This window comes from Lates calcarifer, linkage group LG4, assembly GCF_001640805.2.
Source record: "Lates calcarifer isolate ASB-BC8 linkage group LG4, TLL_Latcal_v3, whole genome shotgun sequence".
Lineage (NCBI taxonomy): Eukaryota > Metazoa > Chordata > Actinopteri > Centropomidae > Lates > Lates calcarifer.
Genome location: NC_066836.1, coordinates 7,920,259 through 7,940,501, shown reverse-complemented (window position 1 = coordinate 7,940,501; position 20,243 = coordinate 7,920,259). Strand labels below are relative to the sequence as shown.

Below are 20,243 nucleotides of genomic sequence, written 5' to 3'. Positions count from 1 at the left end.
GTTTAAATGTGGCTCTTGTGTCCCCAAGAAAAAATATTCTTTCTGTGAAAGTAGGTGGTAAATGCGCTTATTCACCTTCTTGCCAAAAATTTGTTAAGAAGTGCGACAAAACTCATGCTTTGTTCAGAAAATATAAAGCTAAACTTCTGCTAGCAGCTAATTAGCTCAACATAGAGTGGGGGAAACATCTATACTGGCTCTGTCCAAAGTCAAACTATGTCTACCAACACCTCTGAGGTTTATTTATTTACCTTTTACATCTGGTTTGTTTTGATTTTGTTAGCTTTGGACAGAGCCAGGCTAGCTATTTCTACCTGTTTCTTGTCTTTATGCTAAGCTAAGCTAAGAGTCTGTCTCTTTCACAAAACAAAATGTTTACAGGATTGGTGGATAAACTATTTCCATGATCATGATTTTAGGGGCAAAACCCAAAACATTTAAGCTATGCTAATGAACAGTTACTAATAATATAATATAATCAAGAGAAATTCCCTTGGAAAAGAAGAATGTCAGTGAGATGAATAGACTGAGGTAAATGAATGATATGCATTCAGCTACTACTACTACAAGGACCTGATAACATCACTAACCTGCTGCTCACCTGTGTGAGGCCTGTTTGAACAGTGTCTTCATTTGAACAGGTGCCAGCTCTCACACTCACTCATCACAACAGGCTTTACTGAAAACACAGAGGAGGGGCCAAAGAATGTGATCAGTGATCTTAGATCTATAAAAGACTGTCAGAAACTGGATGTCCTGCACACAGGTGGTAGCTGATCAGATACAGGTGAGCTCCACCTCTTCATATCTATACGTCTTATTTCTGTGCATGCCTCCTTTTCTTTCCTTTTGTAGCTGATTTTTAAAATGTGTGTTTTGTTGACTGAGCTCAGGAGCAGGATATTATTATCATCAGTAATGATGCTGTTTGTTTTATTCTAATGCAGGTGGTGATAAGATGAAGGCCATGCAGGTGATTTCCTTGACTCTGCTGTGTGCTCTCACAGCCAGCGCTCAGGTCCTCAGGTTCGGCAGATGTCCTAAGCCTGCCGTTCAGGCTAACTTTGATGCAAGCAGGGTGAATACTAAACTCTTATTCTATTCCTCATCTTTCTTTTAATATTAGTGAATGTTCTGCACAGCATGGGACACTTTCAGACACCTGTCACAGTTACTTACAGTCAATAATAAAGACCTGTGTTGCAGCAAATGCAAAATATTTAGACAGATCTTTTTTTCTATTTTTTCTCTGCAGTATGTTGGGAAGTGGTACGAGATCATGAAGCTCCCAACAAACTTCCAGAAAGGTGAGTGCGGCACTGCCACCTACAGTCTGAAGAGTCCTGGAGTCATCGGGGTTCTCAACAGGGAGCTGCTGTGAGTGCATGTCGTCTAAATCCACACATTTAAAATCTGTGGGACTGATTTCTGCAGCTACAACTACTCACTTACTGTCCCCGTCACAGTCCTTGAAATGATCATTCTCACAGCAAAGTGTTTTTGTTCACACAGGAATCTCTGTAGCTATTGCTTCTTTTAAGCCGCAGTACCTTTATGTATCAGGTATATTTAATACAGGATTACATACTTGTCTTTAACATCGTATCTAATATAAAATGAAAATATTTAGTGAAAAAATTAGGATATTCAATACATTTTTATATTTACAGAAAAAAGGAAATACTCTAAATTGGTTTTCTTTTTTTATGATAAGTCTTTCATGTTTTATTAATATTGTTTTAGGGATGACGGAACCATTAATTCCATCGTCGGCTCTGCCAAGGCCAGGAACCCTGCTGAGCCTGCCAAGCTGGAGGTCTCCTTCACTGACAGTAAAGACGTCTAATTCATTACATATATACACTGGCCATCACACTCAATCAGTCATTTTAAATATAGCTACTTGTGTCCTGAATATTCCAGCAGTTCTGACTCTTTAAATTCGTCCCCAGTTCCATCTCCCCCTGGTCCCTACTGGGTGCTGTCCACAGATTACGAGGGCCACTCTCTGGTCTACGGCTGCACCGACTTCGGCCTGTTCCGCATGGAGCTGTCCTGGATCCTGAGCAGGGAGCCCACCCTGTCCCAGGAGACCATTGAGGAGCTGCACGGCATCCTGTCCTCCATCGAAATCAACGTGGACAAGATGGTCCCCACCAACCAGGACGCAGATTACTGTAGCGCCATGAACCAGTAAACAGAGATAATCCTGTTTCAGCCTACAGGTCTGTGAGATACAGGGCAATGTGGACTCATGGCATGACTCACTATACGCAGTGCGTGGTATGCCTTGCCCTGTCAATGTTATGCAAAGTCGGTGCAATAAAGCTGTAGAAAGAAATACATGTTGTTCGTGTTTTGTCTTTACACCTTAAGCTCATGTGTCAGTACTACAATTCACATTTCACAATCATCCTTGTCCAGGTGTTGAGTCCAAAAAACTGTAAGTGGGATTTCAGCCTCCCAAGGACTCAACACTGTGAAATAATTCCTCTGAAATTTCTGACTAGATCAGGAAAAGTGCAACATTTCCCTCTGGTGCAGCTAAATACTTTTTCTAGTACACAACAAATTTTAAGTTAACAGTGTTGTGCGTCCATGGGAGGCTGAAATATCAGTTGAAAAGCTAAATAATACACACATTCATGGTAAAGTCTAACTTTAAACAAGCAATGCTTTGTTTCATTCTCACATACATTCTTCTTCTAAGCTTCGTCGGGCCTCTCTTTTTTTTCTTAAATGTATTAAATTTTGTTTGTAATTCAAGATGCAAGAAACATGGTGTATGTTCAGCTGCTGGTTTTAAATGCAAAACAAAATGATGTTCTATTTTTAAAGATAATTGTTTAACATTTTTGCATCTTTATTTTATGGTTAACGATATAAATGCAGGAACACAAAGTTTCCCAGCGACATTAAAAGGCGGTATGTTGGGGTTGTTATTCATATGAACCATGAGACCAGCAACAAATGAAGGATTAGAAGAAGAATAAACCTAATTTTGCAAACTAGAAATGGGTTTTTGTGCTTTTGTGTTCTTTTAATTCGCATGTGACCCCTTAGATTTATCAAAGTGAGTGGATTCTGATCCCCAGATAGGAAACCACTGCTTTTGACAAGTCATGAATGAATATGACTATCCACTGATGCAGCCATTTTAGTAAAAGACCGGTCTTTAACATTACAACAGGATTACAGTGATAAATAATGAATAAATAATCAATAGTGTTTTATCAGACAAACACAGAGGCCCACAGAACCTGTGCTTCAGGTTCAACAAGTTTATTGCGTTGACTTTGCATGAGACATACTTTGAGACGTACAGTCATAAGTACCACAGTACAGAACACAGCGGTGTCTGAAGGCTGAGTCTGGATTATCTGTCTCGGTCTGTTTACTGGTTCATGGCGCTGCAGTAAGCTGCGTCCTGGTTGGTGGTGAGCAGCTTGTCCACACGGACTCCGATGGAGGACAGAGTGCTGTGCAGATCCTCAATGGTCTCCTCAGGCAGGGTAGACTGCCTGCTCATGATCCATGCAAACTCCACGTGGAGCACGCCGAGGTCGGTGCAGCTGTAGACCAGAGAGTAGCTGTCGTAGTCGGTGGACAGGACCCAGTAAGGGGCAGGGGGAGAGTCTGGTGGGGTAAAGTGACACCGTAGTCAAGTTAGACAATCATTTCTGTGTATTGCAAGTTTTCAAACTTCCCCAACATCTACACAAATCTTTAAAAGAAAGGACTCAAGTATAACAAAGTGTTATCTTTCCAGTGTCCCTGATGAGGTTTGTAATAAATCAGGAGTCCTTACTCTCAAAGAAGGAGACCAGCAGCTTGGCGGGCTCAGAGGGGTTCTTGGCCATGGCAGAGCCACTGATGGAGTTAATGGTCCCATCAGCACTAAAAGAGACAGACAGTAAAATGTCAAAAGATACTTACATACACAGTAAAAATTAAACCATCTTATTCCATTCAGGTCCAGGTTTTAAGGGGCCAAACACTTCAGAAGGAACATATTCCCTCTTGTATGTTATTGTTTGTAATATGAATTTACTGAATACAATGAGACATGTTAAACATAACTTTTACAAGCTGTACAAAACATGTTTTTTTTATTTATACAGTAAAATAAACTTCCTTAATGTCTTACAGCGACAAAAAGCAGATATAGGTGTCAGAGTCTCTATAAAAAGAAACTAAATGATAAAAATATTGTTAAATACACACTGGTAAAGAGTAAATCAGGTTGTATATTTGAGGCAGTTCTGGGGTATTCATACTTTTCATTCTACATTAATTAAACACACATTACATTACATTACCAATTCAGATTTGAAAAACTGATAACACATTAAATGTGATGCATTGTTATACTGTAAATTAAACAACTTAACACTATTTAAAAAAAAAAAAAAAAAACTAGCTAGAATCAGCTCCATCTCAACCAACTACAACATTAAAATGCCGTTTACATATTGATGTATCATTATAAAATATAACAGTATTTCCCTGACAGAGGAATGTTTTGTTTTGTTTTGTTTTTCCTCAGTACAGTTTTGAGTGCAGGACTTATTACTTGTAATTGACTATTTTTACATTTTGGTATTGCTACTTTTACTTAAAGGTTCTGAATATTTCCTCCACTACTGTAAATCCAGTAAAGATGTAGACACAGTACTCACAGCAGCTCCCTGTTGAGGACACCAACTACTCCAGGGCTTTTCAGGCTGTAGGTGGCAGTGCTGCACTCGCCCTTCTGGAAGGCATGTGGCAGTCTCTGGATATCATACCATGTACCAAGATACTGTAGAGGAAGCACCGGGAACATTTTTTAACCATTTTTTAAATTCTGTTACAAAAATTGTCATCCTGGAAGCCTTAGTTTATTCAATTATGGCATTTAAAGATAAGAAAAAGCAGAAAGTGCAGTTTTGTTTCCCCACAATATGTATTTAAACATAAATTGGTTTGTTATTCACCCTGGCAGCATCAAAGTTCTCCTGAACAGCAGGCTTGGGGCATCTTCCTGGCATGATGACCTGAGCACTGGCTGCCAGGACGGACAGCAGAGTCAGGGAAATCACCTGGATGGCATTCATCTTTTCTCCACAACCTGTGGGGTACAAAAAAAGGCAGTTCAATTATTTTAAAATAAAAAGAGTAGATATTTATGAAAATAGACAGCAGTAGACAGCTGCAGCTTGCTTACCTGTATTACTAGGTAGCAGTGGCAGTCTGAGTTTTGATGGCGCTTATATACATCGGTGACCACATCCTGCAGCCCCTCCTTTCTATTTACACAAGGTTATTTTGAGAGAGTTGTAGAGTTTGGGAATGGGAATGGGAATTGTCACCTGTTCACATCATGTAAGTATGTTGTCTTTAAACAAGCTTCTGACAGAAAAAGAGATGACTGACAGGTGAGTTTAAAGTTCCAGTCAAACGCAGACTTTGGCTTGAGTTTTAGGGAGAAAAACAAAGGAGTACAGATAATACATATATTTACTTAGTTAGGTGCACCACTTAAGTCCAGAAAAAAATCTCTATACTAAACTATCAGACTCAAATTTTGCACAGACACTAATGTAACCCAGAGAATGACTTGACCCCCTGACTTTTCCTCTACCGACAAAATGAGATTAGCATTTGGGGTTTTGAGTGAAATATCTCAACTATTGAAAAATTCAGCACAATAATTCATATTCCCCTCAGGATGAGATGTACTGAAAAAACTTTGGTGCTTGATTTACTTAATTAGATTTTTACCTTTTTTTTTGTTGTTGTTTTTTTACATAGAGGAAACAGAGCTTATGTATGACAGTGATGAACTTATGAACTATATATTATTTTATTCTGTTAAAATAAGATGGCATGTTAGCTGAAGTTAGCGTTGAGCTCAAACTATCGCTCACAGAGCCACTAACATGACTATAAAGTTCCTTTTGCCTCAGATCAAGTATTGCCCTCTTGAGACTGAAATTGTCACAGAGTGATGTATTCTTTTATAGATGCAGACATGAACAGAGCTCCCTTAGTGCCTGTTTAGAAATACTGTATATACACCTCAAGTATCTCACAAAAATAAACTTTATTCCTTTCATGAACTAGAGTTGTTTTTATGATCCTCTGTCTTCAGAGATACAATGATGTCTTTTTGGCACTTAGTGGTTCTTAAAAATTATATAAAAGCAGCTGTGCTACAACCAGGATCTAAAGCTTTTCCTGTTATTTCAGGGATTCTTGATCCTGAAGAATCCTACTATGCAGGATTTCACTGTAATCAAGAACTAAACAAGATTTCCATCAGGTGCAAAAGACGTAATGCTTCCACCTTAGACGGATTACAGCTTCAGCATAGTTGTTAATCGACAGGGGAGAATACAGGAAATGCAGGGGATCCGGACACCAGATTGTTACTGTAATTAGAGGATGGTTGGTGTCCGGGTCTGCACTGACCCAGTGAATTTATAGCTGAACCTGTTTCTTGAGGTTAAACCTGCTCTGATCCCTTTTGCCTCACTGTGACTCTGTAATGCTGGGTGCAAAGAAGACGAACAGAAAATCCCTTATAAAAAGCTTACACTTCTGAGATTCCTAAATTAGCGGTTTACATGTTCTAATGCTCTGTTCACTTAATTCCTAAGTCCTTTATTAGTGTTTTTTCCTCTTTTCAGGAAAAACATCAGCCAATCACTCAATTATCACCCGAGTGGCTGCAGAGACACATGTTCTTCTCCTGTCTATGTCTAATGACTGTGATGAAACTGTAAATTAATACTATCTTAATGTCTACTGGTACACCTATTACATCTGTTATTATACTGTTCACATTTCTCCCATGGTTACAACCATTACTGTTTTTCCTTCCATGGTTGCTGCAGTGGTGGAGAGGAATTCTGACTTAAGTAATACCACATCATAATGACAGTCCATTACAGGTAAGCATGGCACTCTCCCTAGCACCACCATGACATTCATATTTGTAGTTTTGATTTAGTTCTAATACTAATTACACTGTAACATCTAGCTGCACTTTGTGTTAATGCTATTAATTTTAATTAGTACAAGTTAGCATGGTAGCATGCTAATCTAAAATAGTAAACCTGAAATATTCCAGCTAAATATTAGTATATTAGTATGCTGACCTTGTTAGCATGTTAGCATTTAGCTCAAAGCATTGCTGACCCTGGCCTAAGTACAGCCTAACAGAACTATATGGCTGTGGACTTGTGGTGCTGGTTGTGTACAGTTATACACCCACTACCTGCCTTATTAAGTTAAACTGTTTGTTGCCAGAATGACCTGCTTCCCAAGCATAAAGTCATGTGGTTCCAACTCAGCAGATCAATTAAACAGACAGGAATGGAGCAGAGTTATGAGATTCAGTAACTCTCTGAAAAAACATTAGAATAGACAGGACATGTGATCACAGAGAGCTGCTGACCTCTCCCAGAAACCAAAGCACAAAGCTTCTAGCAATTCTAATGTAAAATCTTAATGCAATATATCAATGGACAATACATTTTTTAAAAGTAAGCTTTTAGCACTTTAATTCTTAGAGTTTATTTTTAAACAGAGATGTTGTCAGTGTCAAATGTCTCCTTTATGTTTTTAGATACTGTATGATGCATGTCAAATGCTTCTTATGTTTCTACGATCTTTTTATACTTTGTTAAGCAAAAGACCATGGCATTGTGCCGGAGACAATTTTTCCCCAGTGAGAATAAACTTTACTTTCACACAAACACACACAGTCATTCAGCAGCAGCTGAGGGAAAATCAGTTACGTCCGTGAGAGTTCACAGAGGCGGCCCAGATTATTAAAACTAATGGTCACGACAAGTCCTTTGTGTACACAAATAACAGCTCTTGTGTGCAGAATGGCAACTCAATGCACAACTCATGCATGCGGAGAACAAAAAAGCTAGGCTAGTGTGGACGCCTTGTCAACACACCTGGATTACATTCCTGGCACACATCAGGCCCCTTAATACCAAAATGAGCATCATTTGAGTGTCATGGTGCATCATGAGCATTGTTGACAACCAGGTGCACCTCTTCATGCCAAAAGTAGAGCTTCAGCAGAAAATGAGCCACAAAGTATGTGAATATAATTTTGGGAAATGTGACAGATCCTTCAGCGGCCTGCACAGTCAAAGCCAAAATCTATCAGTCTTTTTTGTGTGAGGTGAAATAGATTCCTAAATAAATGATTGATGAAAAAAGTCAAATTCAATCAAACTGCAAGTAGATCAAACACTGACAGTTTACATTCAAACACCACAGCAGGAAAAACAATAGCCTCTCTAATGAGTCTGAAGAAACAAGATGGTAGCTGTCAGCCTTCTTCTGCCTCAACATCTCACTCATTACTGGAGATTACGACTTAAAAACAGAGAGATGCAAATGTAAAAAGGAGACTATCCTCCTGTAAAAAACGAGCCTATATGTCGTCTGTGCCCGCAGCTTATTACGACCAAGACTTACGTTTGATTTCAGCGGCTGTATAACTATGACGGAAGCAAATGAGGAAGCTAGGTGACGAAGCGAAGAGCGTAAGTTCACGTTCAGAGGAGATCGGGGTGGACGGATGGGTTGTTTGTTTTATCCGTGACAGGTTCACAACCTTAACCGTGTATTTATTTCTGTAACTATGACGACGAAGGTGTGGAAAACCCCTGTGTGTTATAGCAAAGGATAGAGAAAAACGGCTTTATGGCTATTCGGGTTGTGGAACTTGTGTTAGACGCGAAAGGGTTTAAAAAATATCATACTTTTTCAGCTTTACCTTTAACAACAGACTTTGGAGGCACTTCTGTAGTTTTTGCGCCAAGTTATCTACAAAAATTGACTTACATGAACACTATTTACAAGGGGGAAACTGGTAATCTCAGTAACACCGATATGACATGAACGCAGCATTACGGTGGTGCGTTAAGCAAAGTGCTAGCGTTAGCATGCTAACACACAATTACAGAGCTAAAATAGTGACCAAGATAATGTTATGTTAAACAGTCATATTAATAATACAGTTTTTATGCAGAACCTTTCACACCCAAAATGCAGCTTTAGAAAATAAAGTGTTTACCATCTAGCCCTCTTATCAGTTTGGTTTTAGATATCTTTGTTGTGCTTTTTGGGGAAGATATGTTCCATAATTGTGGATGAATCATTTTTGCACAGGACATACTTTGTTGAAAAGAATGACCACTTTGTGTCAGAAGTGTTTAGTAAATACAGTCCATGTGTGGCTCTTGAATTGGCCCCATCATTGATTGACTTTGACACCCCTGCTGCACAGGGAGATAGGGGCACCACACCACCATTCAGTCCACGAATTGAGCACACTAGCTGCCACTGGGCATTAAAGAAAACATCATTCAAAGAAGAAGTGCAGGCCCATGCTGTAAGCGGTTGGTGAGCACAAACTGTCAGATTAAGAGGTCTGAGAGGATGATCCGGCCAACATTTAGTCGGATTTCTAGCAAATTACCACCAAGCATGTTTGGGTCAACCCTTTGGCACCCTGGGGAGGGCAATACTGACACCCAAACTAGACAAGCGAAGAAAAACAAAAACAAGACTGATCTCCATGGTTTATAAAGTCTCAAAGCTGCATCATGTAGCTTCTCTGCATGTGGCTGCAGAGCAGTTAAGGAGGGGTTGGCCATTTTGCCACTGGAAAAGGAAGCTAAGCATTTAGGTGTCTTAACTATGGCCTAAAGTGCTAACAAGGGATTAGTGAGGTAAACGTTGAAAGAGGTTTAGCACTCCATGCTTAGGACCAGTGCTGCTTCGGTAATTACACTTCAGTTGCAAGGTGCGGCAAGCAGTTGGATGGGAGATCACAGTGATGTCAGGACAGGGAGGGCTTACCACAGGAGATAAGGCCAGCTAATGGAGATGAAATGAATCGCTATTTAAAAGGTCTTTTTTAGTTAAGGCAGCTAGCTGGCAGCAGACTGCACTCAGACCAGGCTGGTTAGTGGGAAGCCATTTAGTTGTAAGTGGAAGGGGGACAGTAGAGAGACCAGTTCTGTGAGTTCTCCAAGGGCTTTTCATTTAAATTTGACCTTTTTTTTTTTTTAACCTGAATTGGAACAAAACCAGTTCAAATCTCTGCTGACTGCTGTAAACTTGAAGGTAAGTCAAATAAAACTTCTTTTACCATTTCCCACTGTCCTCCTCCATTTTTCCTCATGCTTCTATTTCTGACTGATTTATTTTGTTTGTATTTGGTTGTTGTAAGTAACATTAACTCTGCAGTTATTCTTGTAAAAGCACAAAATCTACTTTGTATATTCTGCTTACAATATGAGTGTTTAATGCATTAGTGTGTTATCAGCAACAACCTTAACATTCATGCATATAGCTAAAATTTTACACCACATAATGCAAATCATTTCAAATTGTCATGCAAAATATAAGCAGGCAACAGTATAAAAGGCTACTGATCCCTCAGTAAGTGATTAATCTGAAGGCCAATGTGATTAGAGGAACACCCTTGAAATCTGTATAATTAACCTATATGTGTGTGTGTGTGTGTGTGTATATATATATATATATATACACACACACACACACACACACATACCTGCAGCTCACCGCATATTGTACAAGTCTCATAAAATCTCACCTGCTTTGTGTAACTGGCTGAATATGCATGGCTTTAGAGCGTGTGTGTTGTGTGTGAGGGGATTAGGAAGGACTAGACAATACTTCTGTCTTGTCTGATATGACCTCCTCAGGGCTCCATCTAAGTCGTCAGCAATTTTTCCCTTTAATTCATTCTTGTAATGAGATTAGCCAGGCAACAGCAAATCCAAGGAGTCCAATCCCTGGATTTGGCAGCTGCAGTGTGGTCTCTGCTTGTTAAGGAAATATGACAGGAGTTTGTTGAGCTCACCTTTGACAACAGTTTCACTCACAAAACACTGAAGCCACTTAAACTTTACGTGTGAGGTTCTGTCACTGACAAAGTCGTTCGAGCCACGATCAGGTTTGAACATGTGTTACAGCAATATACTTAAAGTCTCAGGCTACAACTTCACTTAAGAGACTTAAAACAAAACCCAATCAAAGTGTTAGCTGTGATCGAACAGGCCTAATCAAGGATTCCTCCAAATGGCTCAAGTTCACACAAGCCAAGTCCCAGTTTGTGCCTCTTATTTATTTACTTTATATTATTTCTTATTTTTACCATTACATTCGCGTCACAGAGCTATTTTTCTGAAAAATAATTACTCTGCAATCTTTTTGAAAAACCAGAGAGGTTGTTTAATAATGCTGCTGTTCCAGAATCCTCAAAGACTCTTTAACCATTTGGAAGAAATATTTTCTTACATATTCTGTCTGCTGCACAGTAAATACGATTTTTAACCTGTTTCCTAAGTTACATCCTTTTCCCCTGATACAGTGAGCTTTCTCAGTTTGGATTTTAAAAATAAACCACATTATTACAGTACAAAATATCATGAAATAGTGTATTTTTTTTACTCCACTACTGTTATTTAGATAAAGATTTTACACAAGAACATATGATCAAGTTATCAAATATGATGCATTGGTACAGATGAATGGTAATGGCAAACCGTGCACAAACAGTACATAAATTTGTTAAAAATTTAGGGCTTTGATGATATTAAAAATATATGAAGAAATCAGTAATAATGTCTGCAATATATATGATAAATACTCTAAATGGTACCATTTAACCTCTTATACTTTAAGTAGGTGGGTTAGTAAGTTTTGCTAAAGTGTTTTTACTAAGGTAAAATTTTGAATACATTTCCTGTAAGACCAAGACCGTTAACTCATCTTGTTGTTAATAAATGTATATATGTAATAAATGTGTACATATTGATGTTTCTCTCCAGTATTTTATACTCACACAAAAATCTGCATCAAAATTTTGCTTGTTTTCTACAAAAAGAGCAAGAACGTACCGTCTGTCATTTTCAGCTGCTTGGATAGAAAGTAAAGTCACAACACGAGAAACCATTTAAAAATATTTGTTGTCATGAAATAGATTTTTTTTTTCATCCAGATGGTTTGATAATTCAGTATCTACCTTCAGAGGTGATTTTCAAAGATTGCCAGGTATCTACTTATGTGGAAACTGGAGGCTTACCTCTGTTACTGGAATGTAATGGTGATGCATGAAAGGCACACACTGGAACTAACACAGGCCTTTGTTTTTCTGAGGCAGTAGTCTGTCAGTTTGTGGGACTATTGTCTGAGTACAGGTTTACCTGATGTACTGTTTCTTTAGAAAGCTAGGGATAAAACTTGTATTTCTTAGTTTGACTGTTTAAGTTTCAAGATTTAATCATTAAGTGTATGAGCTGTGGACTAAATGCACCTAATCATCGTAAAACATGTGCATTTGTTCACAGTATCTCTTATAAATCTGTAAATCATTCATTCCCAGTGGAGACCAATGTAAAGGCGATGCTACATTAAACAAGGCCCTGAGGCTCGGAGCTTAGTGCCCACTTGGGAATTATAGAGGCATAAATGTAGAAACACATTTCTCATTTGCTGATGCTAGCTGTTGTGACATTGGCAGAGGAGGAGGTGGAGGCAGGGTGCATGTGTTCACACCACATAGCTCCACATAAACCGATTGCATCCCCAGATTTATCCCCAAGGTGTTTTTAGGACATCCTGGGAGCTAATGGAGGCTAATAGGCTTAGCACTCAGGGTGTATTGTCCGGGATGCTTACTGGCAAGGTTTGCTGAGGGTAAAACTCTAAACGTGCGGATTACCTCCAACACATCCCTTTAAAGTGCTGTATAGCCAGGACTTAGCTAATAGGATCCTGGGGGTAGCAGGGGCCTGGGAAGGTGGGGATGGGGGGGTGGATGGGCCAGCAGGGCGGGCTGCAGGCAGGTCAGCAGATGTAGCTAGCAGACTGTGGCAGGACTAACAAGAGGATTACAGCCCTCAGATTAGATGGACTTCAGAGGGAACTTGAGGGACTGTGGATAATGCACAAGGCCGCAGGGCAAATCTTATGGCAGCATTTGACTGGGGGGAGGGGACATGTGCACAGTTCACACATGTCCCGAATACAGGTGAACATATTAGTAAAATACAATTATAATCAGTGTAAATTAACACTATATAAGGAGGTGGCTGGTTTGTAAAGTTTTGTGCGACTTCGATTGATTTTTATTTATCCAGAAACATCAGAATCGTGTTATTTCATGTCAGACATACAAGGAATTTGACTTGGTACGTGCATATGTATAAACATATTGCACTCTGGCCTTGGATTAGCAGAACTGGATTATTGCGCTGTGGTTTACAGTATCATATTTTGTAATGGGATTTCTGCAGTGTAGAAGGCTAATTGGAGGTGTCTAAGTTGATTGTGCTTGTGTACACAAGCTGCTGGCTCAGCCAAGAACAATGTGGCCATTTGGCCAGAGTGTGTACATCCTTTTATTACTATACTTATGAAGACCAGATGTACGTGTAGGGATGGCAATTTGAAAAAAATCCTCCAGTAAAGGATTTGGTTTGTTGGTCTTCACATCTCTAAGGGTTAGGGTCAGGATTTGGATTTACTGGTTAAATTTAAATTTAGGATTAGGTTTACGTTACGGTGAGGGTTAAGGTTGGTTTAAGATTAATACTTAATGCTAAGGATGAGGTAAGTGGTGAGAGTAAGGGGCAAGGGTCAGGGAATGAACTTGGCCAGTGTTTGTGTGTGTGCATGGATCCTATACTTACTCAGTTTTCTTTATTTATTCATTCATTTCACATTCTTTGTATAGGGACAAGTATATAGAGTGAACTAATGCCACATACTACAGCATTTATATACTAAGCAGGTCTGCAATGCCAGTCCATAGAGGAGCTTTTCAGTCCCATAAAACTCAACAAGAAAATACGAATCATCCAATAAATTACCATAAAATGACAAGCACCAAATCATTCATGTGTTTCAGTTAGAGCCAAAAATGTTTCCAGTCATCATCCAGTTTGACTTATGTGGATACAGAGTAAAAAATCTGTCTAAATGAGGATGTGTTACTGAGCCAGAACACTGTATTTCTATGTATATTATACTTATATATGATGCTAGGATTAGACAATTTAATGAAATTATCAAAACCTAATATTTTTAATTTCTTAAGAAGTGGCAGTGGTGAGAATTTTAAGATGATTTATTATCGAGCAATTAAGTGGCTTGATTGTTGTAAATGCTACTTGTGACCAAGAATTAACACAGTAACTTATATATGAAAAGATCATGGTATGGATATTTTTCTTAAATATTTTGAATAAATTGGTTCTATAACCTGGCACGCGACATTTTCTGCAACAAGAAGATTTTTTTCTTTCTTTACTTCACAGAATGAAAAATACTGTATGTGTGTGATGATAGTGTCCAGAAAGAATTTCCCAGCTCATGAGGTATTTTAGTGGGATTACATATTACTCTAATGAAAAAAAAAAAAATTCTAGCACAAGGTCAGCCATTGTGACCTATGACCAACAATTAAATTAAATAGATAACTGCTGCACTCTAGTGGCAGTAAGAGGTAATTACAAAAACTTATACAGCATTGCTTCAGACTGTACAGCATTTAACTTTTCAGTATCAAAGTTAAATAAATGAATCTATGATAAACACAATCTTATGGGACCATTTTGTTGGATTAGTCGTCATATTTTCAAGTTTATCGGAATGCGTCTCTTGATCTTACCTTCTTTTTTAAACTTGATCTTCAGCAGTATTCACGTGGAGGTCAAAGGTCGTGTGTATCATGACCCCACGGGAGCAGCTGAGGAAGATGACAGCGCTGGGAGAGCAGGGAGCTTTAGATGAGAAGCACTGGTACCGTCTGGTCAACGGAATGTCGGCTGGAGGTGAGAGAAAACAAAGTTACATGGCTACAAAAGATGTGACAAGAGTCAAAACTTGATAAACTCAGTAAAATAATACAATGGCAAACAGCTGCAGAACATGTTTAAATTTACAAATTTTCCTGACACCATCTAAATTGTCAGAGTTCCAGTCAGGTTAAACCAACTCTGTGACCTTGTCAGCTGTGTATTGATTTTAGTGGGTTGTTAACCTCAGTCTCCAGCTTTCACAGTCAGTGCACGTCTGAATGTATTGTGGCTAAACGTACCTCCCGGTGACCTGTGGTCTTTTATTCTTCTCTTGCAGAGCTGAGGCAGAGGCAGGAGTTGATAATGAGGAACCAGATGGCCATGGCTCCACAGATCCTCGCCCAGGGGCAGCAGAGGTTACAGGGGGTCCCGGCACAGTTCGAACCTCGCTTCATGGAGAGGTCTGCACCTGAACTCAATCTAAAATCTTAAATCAAAGTTTCATGGAAAAGTTGTCAGTTACAGGTGTGTAAGGGAATAAGATGTGGCTGCTTGACAAGGCTGGATTACCAAGCAGGCAAACAGACCACTAGTGGCCTCCTAAACCTCCAGGTTTGCATCACATCATTAGGATCTACGTAATTTAATTAGTCAGAAATGTATTAGAAATTTGAAACTACAGTGGGTCCTCCATCTGACAACCTGTGGCCCCAGTCTTGTAGAGGGACCCTGTATCAAAATCTAGTTTTAAGGCCCAAGATATTTAGTTTCTATTGAGTTCCTTTAAAACAGTAGGACTGCATCTTATTATATATATATTATATATATTATTTTCATCATCAATAATATGATGTGAAATTAATTTATTTATTAACTGCTTTATTGTTCAATGTAAAAATAGTGAATTTAGACATTCACTTTTTCATTTTGTTGTCTGAGCAAGAGTCACAAATTCATCAGTGTTGAGTTTACCATCATAGAAAACTATAAATCTAATAAAAGATTCACATTTAAGCAATAATTTTGTTAATCAAATGATCAATTAATGGTTTGGTTTCTGGGAGCCTGACAAATAATGAATCTAACATGCACAGTGGGGGTCAAAAGGGGCCCGACAACAACTTTTGCCCTGGGGCCCCTCAGGAGGTTAATCCAGCCATGTTAGCTGAAGCATTTTTCTGTTTTTATAATAAAAAATAAAGTCATTAACAAAACAGCAGCAAACAGCTAATTATTTTTCCATAAATGTTTAGTCCCTTGATATGTTAAATGACTGATTTTCCACTCTTTTCTCTCATCAGGGAGCTGGTTCCTCCGAGTGAGATGGTAGCTTCTGAAGCCAGACAGATGCACATGGGGCCTCACCTGGGTCCACCTCTGCCCCCACATGCCAATGTCCTGCCTGGGAGGGCTTTCCCCGGAGCAGGTGAGTGTGGACGGGCCATGACACATTCAAGCCTGAGAGAACTCCCAGTTGGCCTGCACAGCCTGAAGTATTAACAGCCCGTCTCGCTTTCTTTTTCTCAGCTGGCTATGGATTCCTGCCCTCAGAACCGATGGAGACTGTTGCCCGGCGACAGGAGCTCATTCACAAGCAGAATATAGCCAGGTAGTGCGGGCAGAATATCATCAGCACAAAAACATTCCACCCACACAATAGTCTGCATCACATTTTGCTGGATGAAACAGACATTTTGTGCACTCTCAGACTGCTTTGACAAAGTCTGATAATGTGTTTCTAAAATATTTGTACGTGCTCTCACTCAGAATGGAGATGAATGCTATCCTGCATCAGAAGGAGCTGGAAAATGCCCACCAGAAGGGACTGATGGGAATCGATAATCCCATGTCTTACCCCTCCAACCCCATGGCCTTCAGAGGTCGTCAGCGCATGCCAGATGGCCACGACGTCTTTGTCCACCGCCCCACCCTGGACGAACTTCACTCCAACAGCATCCTGATGTCGGCCAGCCCTTACCCGCCGATTAGCACGCTGCACAGGGAGCGGGGGCGCCGGGCTGGCAGAAGACCGACGGCTCACAAGAGCGCAGAGAGCCACGTGGTCACCCTGAAGGGCCAGGCTGAGGATAAAAGTATAGAGCAGAGCCCAGGAGCCACGTCAGGGGAGGAAAAAGAGGCAGAGGCCAAGGGTGACTTGGGAGAAGAGTGTGCCGCCAGCAAAACGCATCATCAGGCGAAAATAGACTCTGAACTGGCCACAGGAAGCAGGAAGAACTACAAAGAGGGGGAGGCAGGCCTGCGTAAAGCCTGCGTGAACAGTCAAGACAGTTGCTCCGATGTGGCCAACAGCAGCGCAAATGACAAAGACATATCCAGCCAGTGTTCAGCTTTCCAGGAGAAATTCATGTATCCCTCTGCAGGTGGCGCTCTCACAGGGATGCCTTACATGTTCCCAGTCCCTGGAAATGGCTTCCTTCCACCTGGTGAGTTTGGGAAATAAATAAAAAGCTAAATTACAAAGCCAAAAATTGTGAAATGATTCCTTTGATAATGATTTAACTTGTCTCTTTGTTTGCCAGCTCCGCCGAATCTGTTTCTTAATGGTGATGAGGTGTCTGAGGACATAAGAAAGTGGACAGTGAATGATGTTTACAACTTTATCAACAGTATACCCACATGTTCAGAGTACGCTCAGGTTGGTACTTTGTCTTTACCCAACTCATCTATGTATTCTTTGTTGCATCTTCATTGTGCTAATGTGATGTTGATCGCACTCTGCAGACGTTCAAGGACCACATGATCGACGGGGAGACGCTGCCCCTCCTCTCAGAGGAGCATCTACTGGACACACTGGGGCTCAAGCTGGGGCCGGCCCTTAAGATCCGCTCACAGGTAGAGAAACAGACTCTGACTGAAGCCTGAAAATTCACAGTTGAGTTGTATGAGAAAAAAAGCTTGGTAACCTTCTCAAGAATGAGGTGTGCCTGTTGAATTCAGATATAATGGCTAGTGGTGTAGGCTGGGTGAGTCTGAGAGAGGCCAAGGTTCAAGAATGCAGAGCTGTTTTATTTATTCTCCTTTCTCAGGAGATTTCAGTTCTTTGTGTGTGCAGTTTATGCCCTGCAAAAGAGGACAAAGTTATTGCCATCAAATCAACAGAAACTGTGCATGATACAGGTAAATCAAACACATGAGGAAACTCACTTACAGGACTCACATAACATGGCTGAGGTCAAAAAAGAAAGAACAAAACGAGGAGGGCAGAATTTATAACCTCTTAACCCAGTGAAGTGGCTGCACCTGAGGGGGGCGGTGTCTTCCAGTCAGGGGTGTTTGTGCTGTCCTCCCTGCCTCAGGTGTGATCATGTGACTCCTGGATGGGGACTTTGTGACAGCGCCTCCTTGACATAAATCTTACGAATCCTATAATCCTATATAATCCAATAAATGCTTTTCTTTTCTTTGTTGAGATGTGTAACCTGTAATTCTTGTAATGTCGAATCAGTTTTATTTACATAGCCCTAAATCACAATTTTTCCTAACCTTGATTTGGATGAGGAAGAATTCCACTAACTAGATTTTATAATTTACACCTGTGCTTTTCCTATTGTGTTCTCTGTGAAAAATACCAGTGGAGGACAGGTGTTGATAACTCTGACATCCAATCCTCTGCAGTGCATAAATCCTCTCTGTCACACGGACGAGCGACAAAAGCAGTTGAATTAACACTGTGGATCTAATATGTGTCACCTCTCTTTATCCATCTGTAGGTGTCCAAACGCCTGGGCAGCATGCTGTACATGATGAACCTGCCGCTGTCCACTGCCGCCCTGCAGGCCACTCCCGAGAAGCCCGGCGACCGCTCCTCAGACATCGGCTCCCCTGTTAACTGCAACAGCGAGGAGATGGTGGCAAGTCCAAGAGACCCTGATGTCCTCAAGTCCACAGAGCACCTTCACGAGACAGAAAACAATTCCCCTCCATCTGCCAGCAGTGAGACAGCCTGATCGGTGCTGATAACGTGGATAGATGTGAACCAGGCCCAGTCTGCACCCACAGCCCGCTCTACCTGATGGACTGCTGCTATCACAGCAGTGGTGTTGTTTACATAGCCTAATAATTTACTGGATTGAAGATGCTTTTTTACTATTTGCTACCTGGGCTTTTGATACACAGGTCCATGCTAAATATTTTATTTTAAATATACTTGTACATATATTTTTGACAACAACAGTGAAGCAGTGTGGAGTTTGATTTATGGGATGCTAAGAGGATCTTATCTACTTTTCCTTCCTTCCTTCCTTCCTTTTCTTCTTTTTCATTACAGGCCTTAGTCTCTAACTATCTGATTGTAGCTTTAAACTTATTCTTTTCAGCTGCTAATTGTCTTTTCTTCAGTAGGCCGACTTAAAAACCATAGAAATCTCATGGGAATGGTTTTATAATCAAATAATGAAATATCAAAGAGTTTTGGACTTGGATGTTTGATACCTTTTGTGTTTGTTGGATTGTAAATAAAGTGTTTTTCTACACATTAACCTGCAGTGCTATCTTCCTGTCATGGTAACTAATAAATAAGAGATGATTAGGAATTAAAAGGAAAAAAATAATAATAATAATAATTAACATCTTTATTTATAGTGACACTTGAGAGCAAAATCAATGTTCTGATGAAGACAATTTTTCTTTACAGGATTAGCCTTTTTAAATATACCAGAATAATTCATACTCATAAAAAGAAATATTAAAAGACTTCCAATATAAAATATGGCTGGGTTTGCATAATCCAAAATAGGTTAAGGATTCAATTTGTGATTTAAATTTAAAACAGTGTTTTGTTCCACTTGTGTTCACTCTCACTTAGATCTTGACTGCTTTGGATCTTTGTTTTAGTGTTTATTTTTCTAATCATAAATTATTTAATGGTCTGTGAAGTGTAAGGAATTGAATGAAAACAGGATGATGCACTTTAAGAAGCCAAAATCCCCCAAACAATGAATTTAGCTTAGTCTCAGACAAAGAAAATAAATAGATAAACAAATGTGCTGAGTTCTCACTGTAACCATGGATGTTTAAATTTCTATTTTTCCCATGGGAACTTACATGGCTTCAAAGAGATAACTAGCTAACTGGGTTTCTTTCATTTAAAATTAAATTTGAATCAATGAAATTTTCCTGATGCATTTAAAGACAGTCAGAGCCCCATTTATCTCACAATGATGGAATGAAACCAGCTTTTTCAAAAATAAATATAAATAAATTAAAAGGAATTTAACATTATATGTTAACTCAATTTAAACATTAAAATGTAAAACATGTAACTTTGAATTATTATAATTCACAATGTCAATGTCGAAAGCTAAAAAAAAAAAAAACAACAACAAAAAAAACACCCGCAACCAAAACCAGCCTGAGATGAAAATTATGAACGAAATT

At 39.6% G+C, this 20,243-nt stretch overlaps 3 protein-coding genes across 5 annotated transcripts; 2 read left to right on the top strand and 1 right to left on the bottom strand.

Moving 5' to 3' along the window:
- The first annotated feature begins 904 nt into the window (after window positions 1-904).
- On the top strand, window positions 905-3,331 carry LOC108884155 (apolipoprotein D). Its single transcript, XM_018677833.2, has 4 exons — window positions 905-1,078; window positions 1,256-1,377; window positions 1,744-1,832; window positions 1,953-3,331. Exons 1-4 carry the CDS (start codon window positions 959-961, stop codon window positions 2,195-2,197), a joined length of 576 nt encoding a protein of 191 aa, XP_018533349.1. The 5' UTR covers window positions 905-958; the 3' UTR covers window positions 2,198-3,331.
- On the bottom strand, window positions 3,267-14,854 carry LOC108884156 (apolipoprotein D). 3 transcript variants are annotated; one of them, XM_018677834.2, is made up of 6 exons: window positions 14,717-14,854; window positions 5,207-5,288; window positions 4,977-5,110; window positions 4,680-4,801; window positions 3,809-3,897; window positions 3,267-3,636 (listed from the first exon to the last, which is right to left on the bottom strand). In XM_018677834.2, the coding sequence occupies exons 3-6, from the start codon at window positions 5,094-5,096 to the stop codon at window positions 3,395-3,397; spliced, it is 573 nt and encodes a 190-aa protein (XP_018533350.1). In that variant the 5' UTR covers window positions 5,097-5,110; window positions 5,207-5,288; window positions 14,717-14,854; the 3' UTR covers window positions 3,267-3,394. The 3 variants fall into 3 exon arrangements, with proteins under 3 accessions (XP_018533350.1, XP_018533351.1, XP_018533352.1); XM_018677835.2 differs by lacking the exon at window positions 14,717-14,854 and adding an exon at window positions 8,485-8,955; XM_018677836.2 differs by lacking the exon at window positions 5,207-5,288 and having other exon boundaries at window positions 14,717-14,842.
- samd7 (sterile alpha motif domain containing 7) lies at window positions 14,777-20,147 on the top strand. The gene is made up of 8 exons (XM_018677828.2): window positions 14,777-14,879; window positions 15,184-15,307; window positions 16,148-16,272; window positions 16,374-16,455; window positions 16,614-17,290; window positions 17,387-17,502; window positions 17,589-17,699; window positions 18,578-20,147. Exons 1-8 carry the CDS (start codon window positions 14,777-14,779, stop codon window positions 18,812-18,814), a joined length of 1,575 nt encoding a protein of 524 aa, XP_018533344.1. The 3' UTR covers window positions 18,815-20,147.
- Window positions 20,148-20,243: the final 96 nt, after the last annotated feature.

Bases quoted from the DNA above. Each gene is read 5' to 3' on its own strand.
- LOC108884155 (XM_018677833.2), top strand. From the start codon at position 959: ATGAAGGCCATGCAGGTGATTTCCTTGACTCTGCTGTGTGCTCTCACA. The intron at 1,079-1,255 runs GTGAATACTAAA...TTTTCTCTGCAG, and splicing joins CTAACTTTGATGCAAGCAGG to TATGTTGGGAAGTGGTACGA. The intron at 1,833-1,952 runs GTAAAGACGTCT...ATTCGTCCCCAG, and splicing joins GGAGGTCTCCTTCACTGACA to TTCCATCTCCCCCTGGTCCC.
- samd7 (XM_018677828.2), top strand. From the start codon at position 14,777: ATGACCCCACGGGAGCAGCTGAGGAAGATGACAGCGCTGGGAGAGCAG. The intron at 16,273-16,373 runs GTGAGTGTGGAC...TCTTTTTCTCAG, and splicing joins GAGGGCTTTCCCCGGAGCAG to CTGGCTATGGATTCCTGCCC. The intron at 17,291-17,386 runs GTGAGTTTGGGA...TTTGTTTGCCAG, and splicing joins AAATGGCTTCCTTCCACCTG to CTCCGCCGAATCTGTTTCTT.
- LOC108884156 (XM_018677834.2), bottom strand. From the start codon at position 5,096: ATGAATGCCATCCAGGTGATTTCCCTGACTCTGCTGTCCGTCCTGGCA. The intron at 4,802-4,976 runs GTGAATAACAAA...CTTCCTCTACAG, and splicing joins AGAACTTTGATGCTGCCAGG to TATCTTGGTACATGGTATGA. The intron at 3,898-4,679 runs GTGAGTACTGTG...TGTCTCTTTTAG, and splicing joins GTCCTCAACAGGGAGCTGCT to TGCTGATGGGACCATTAACT.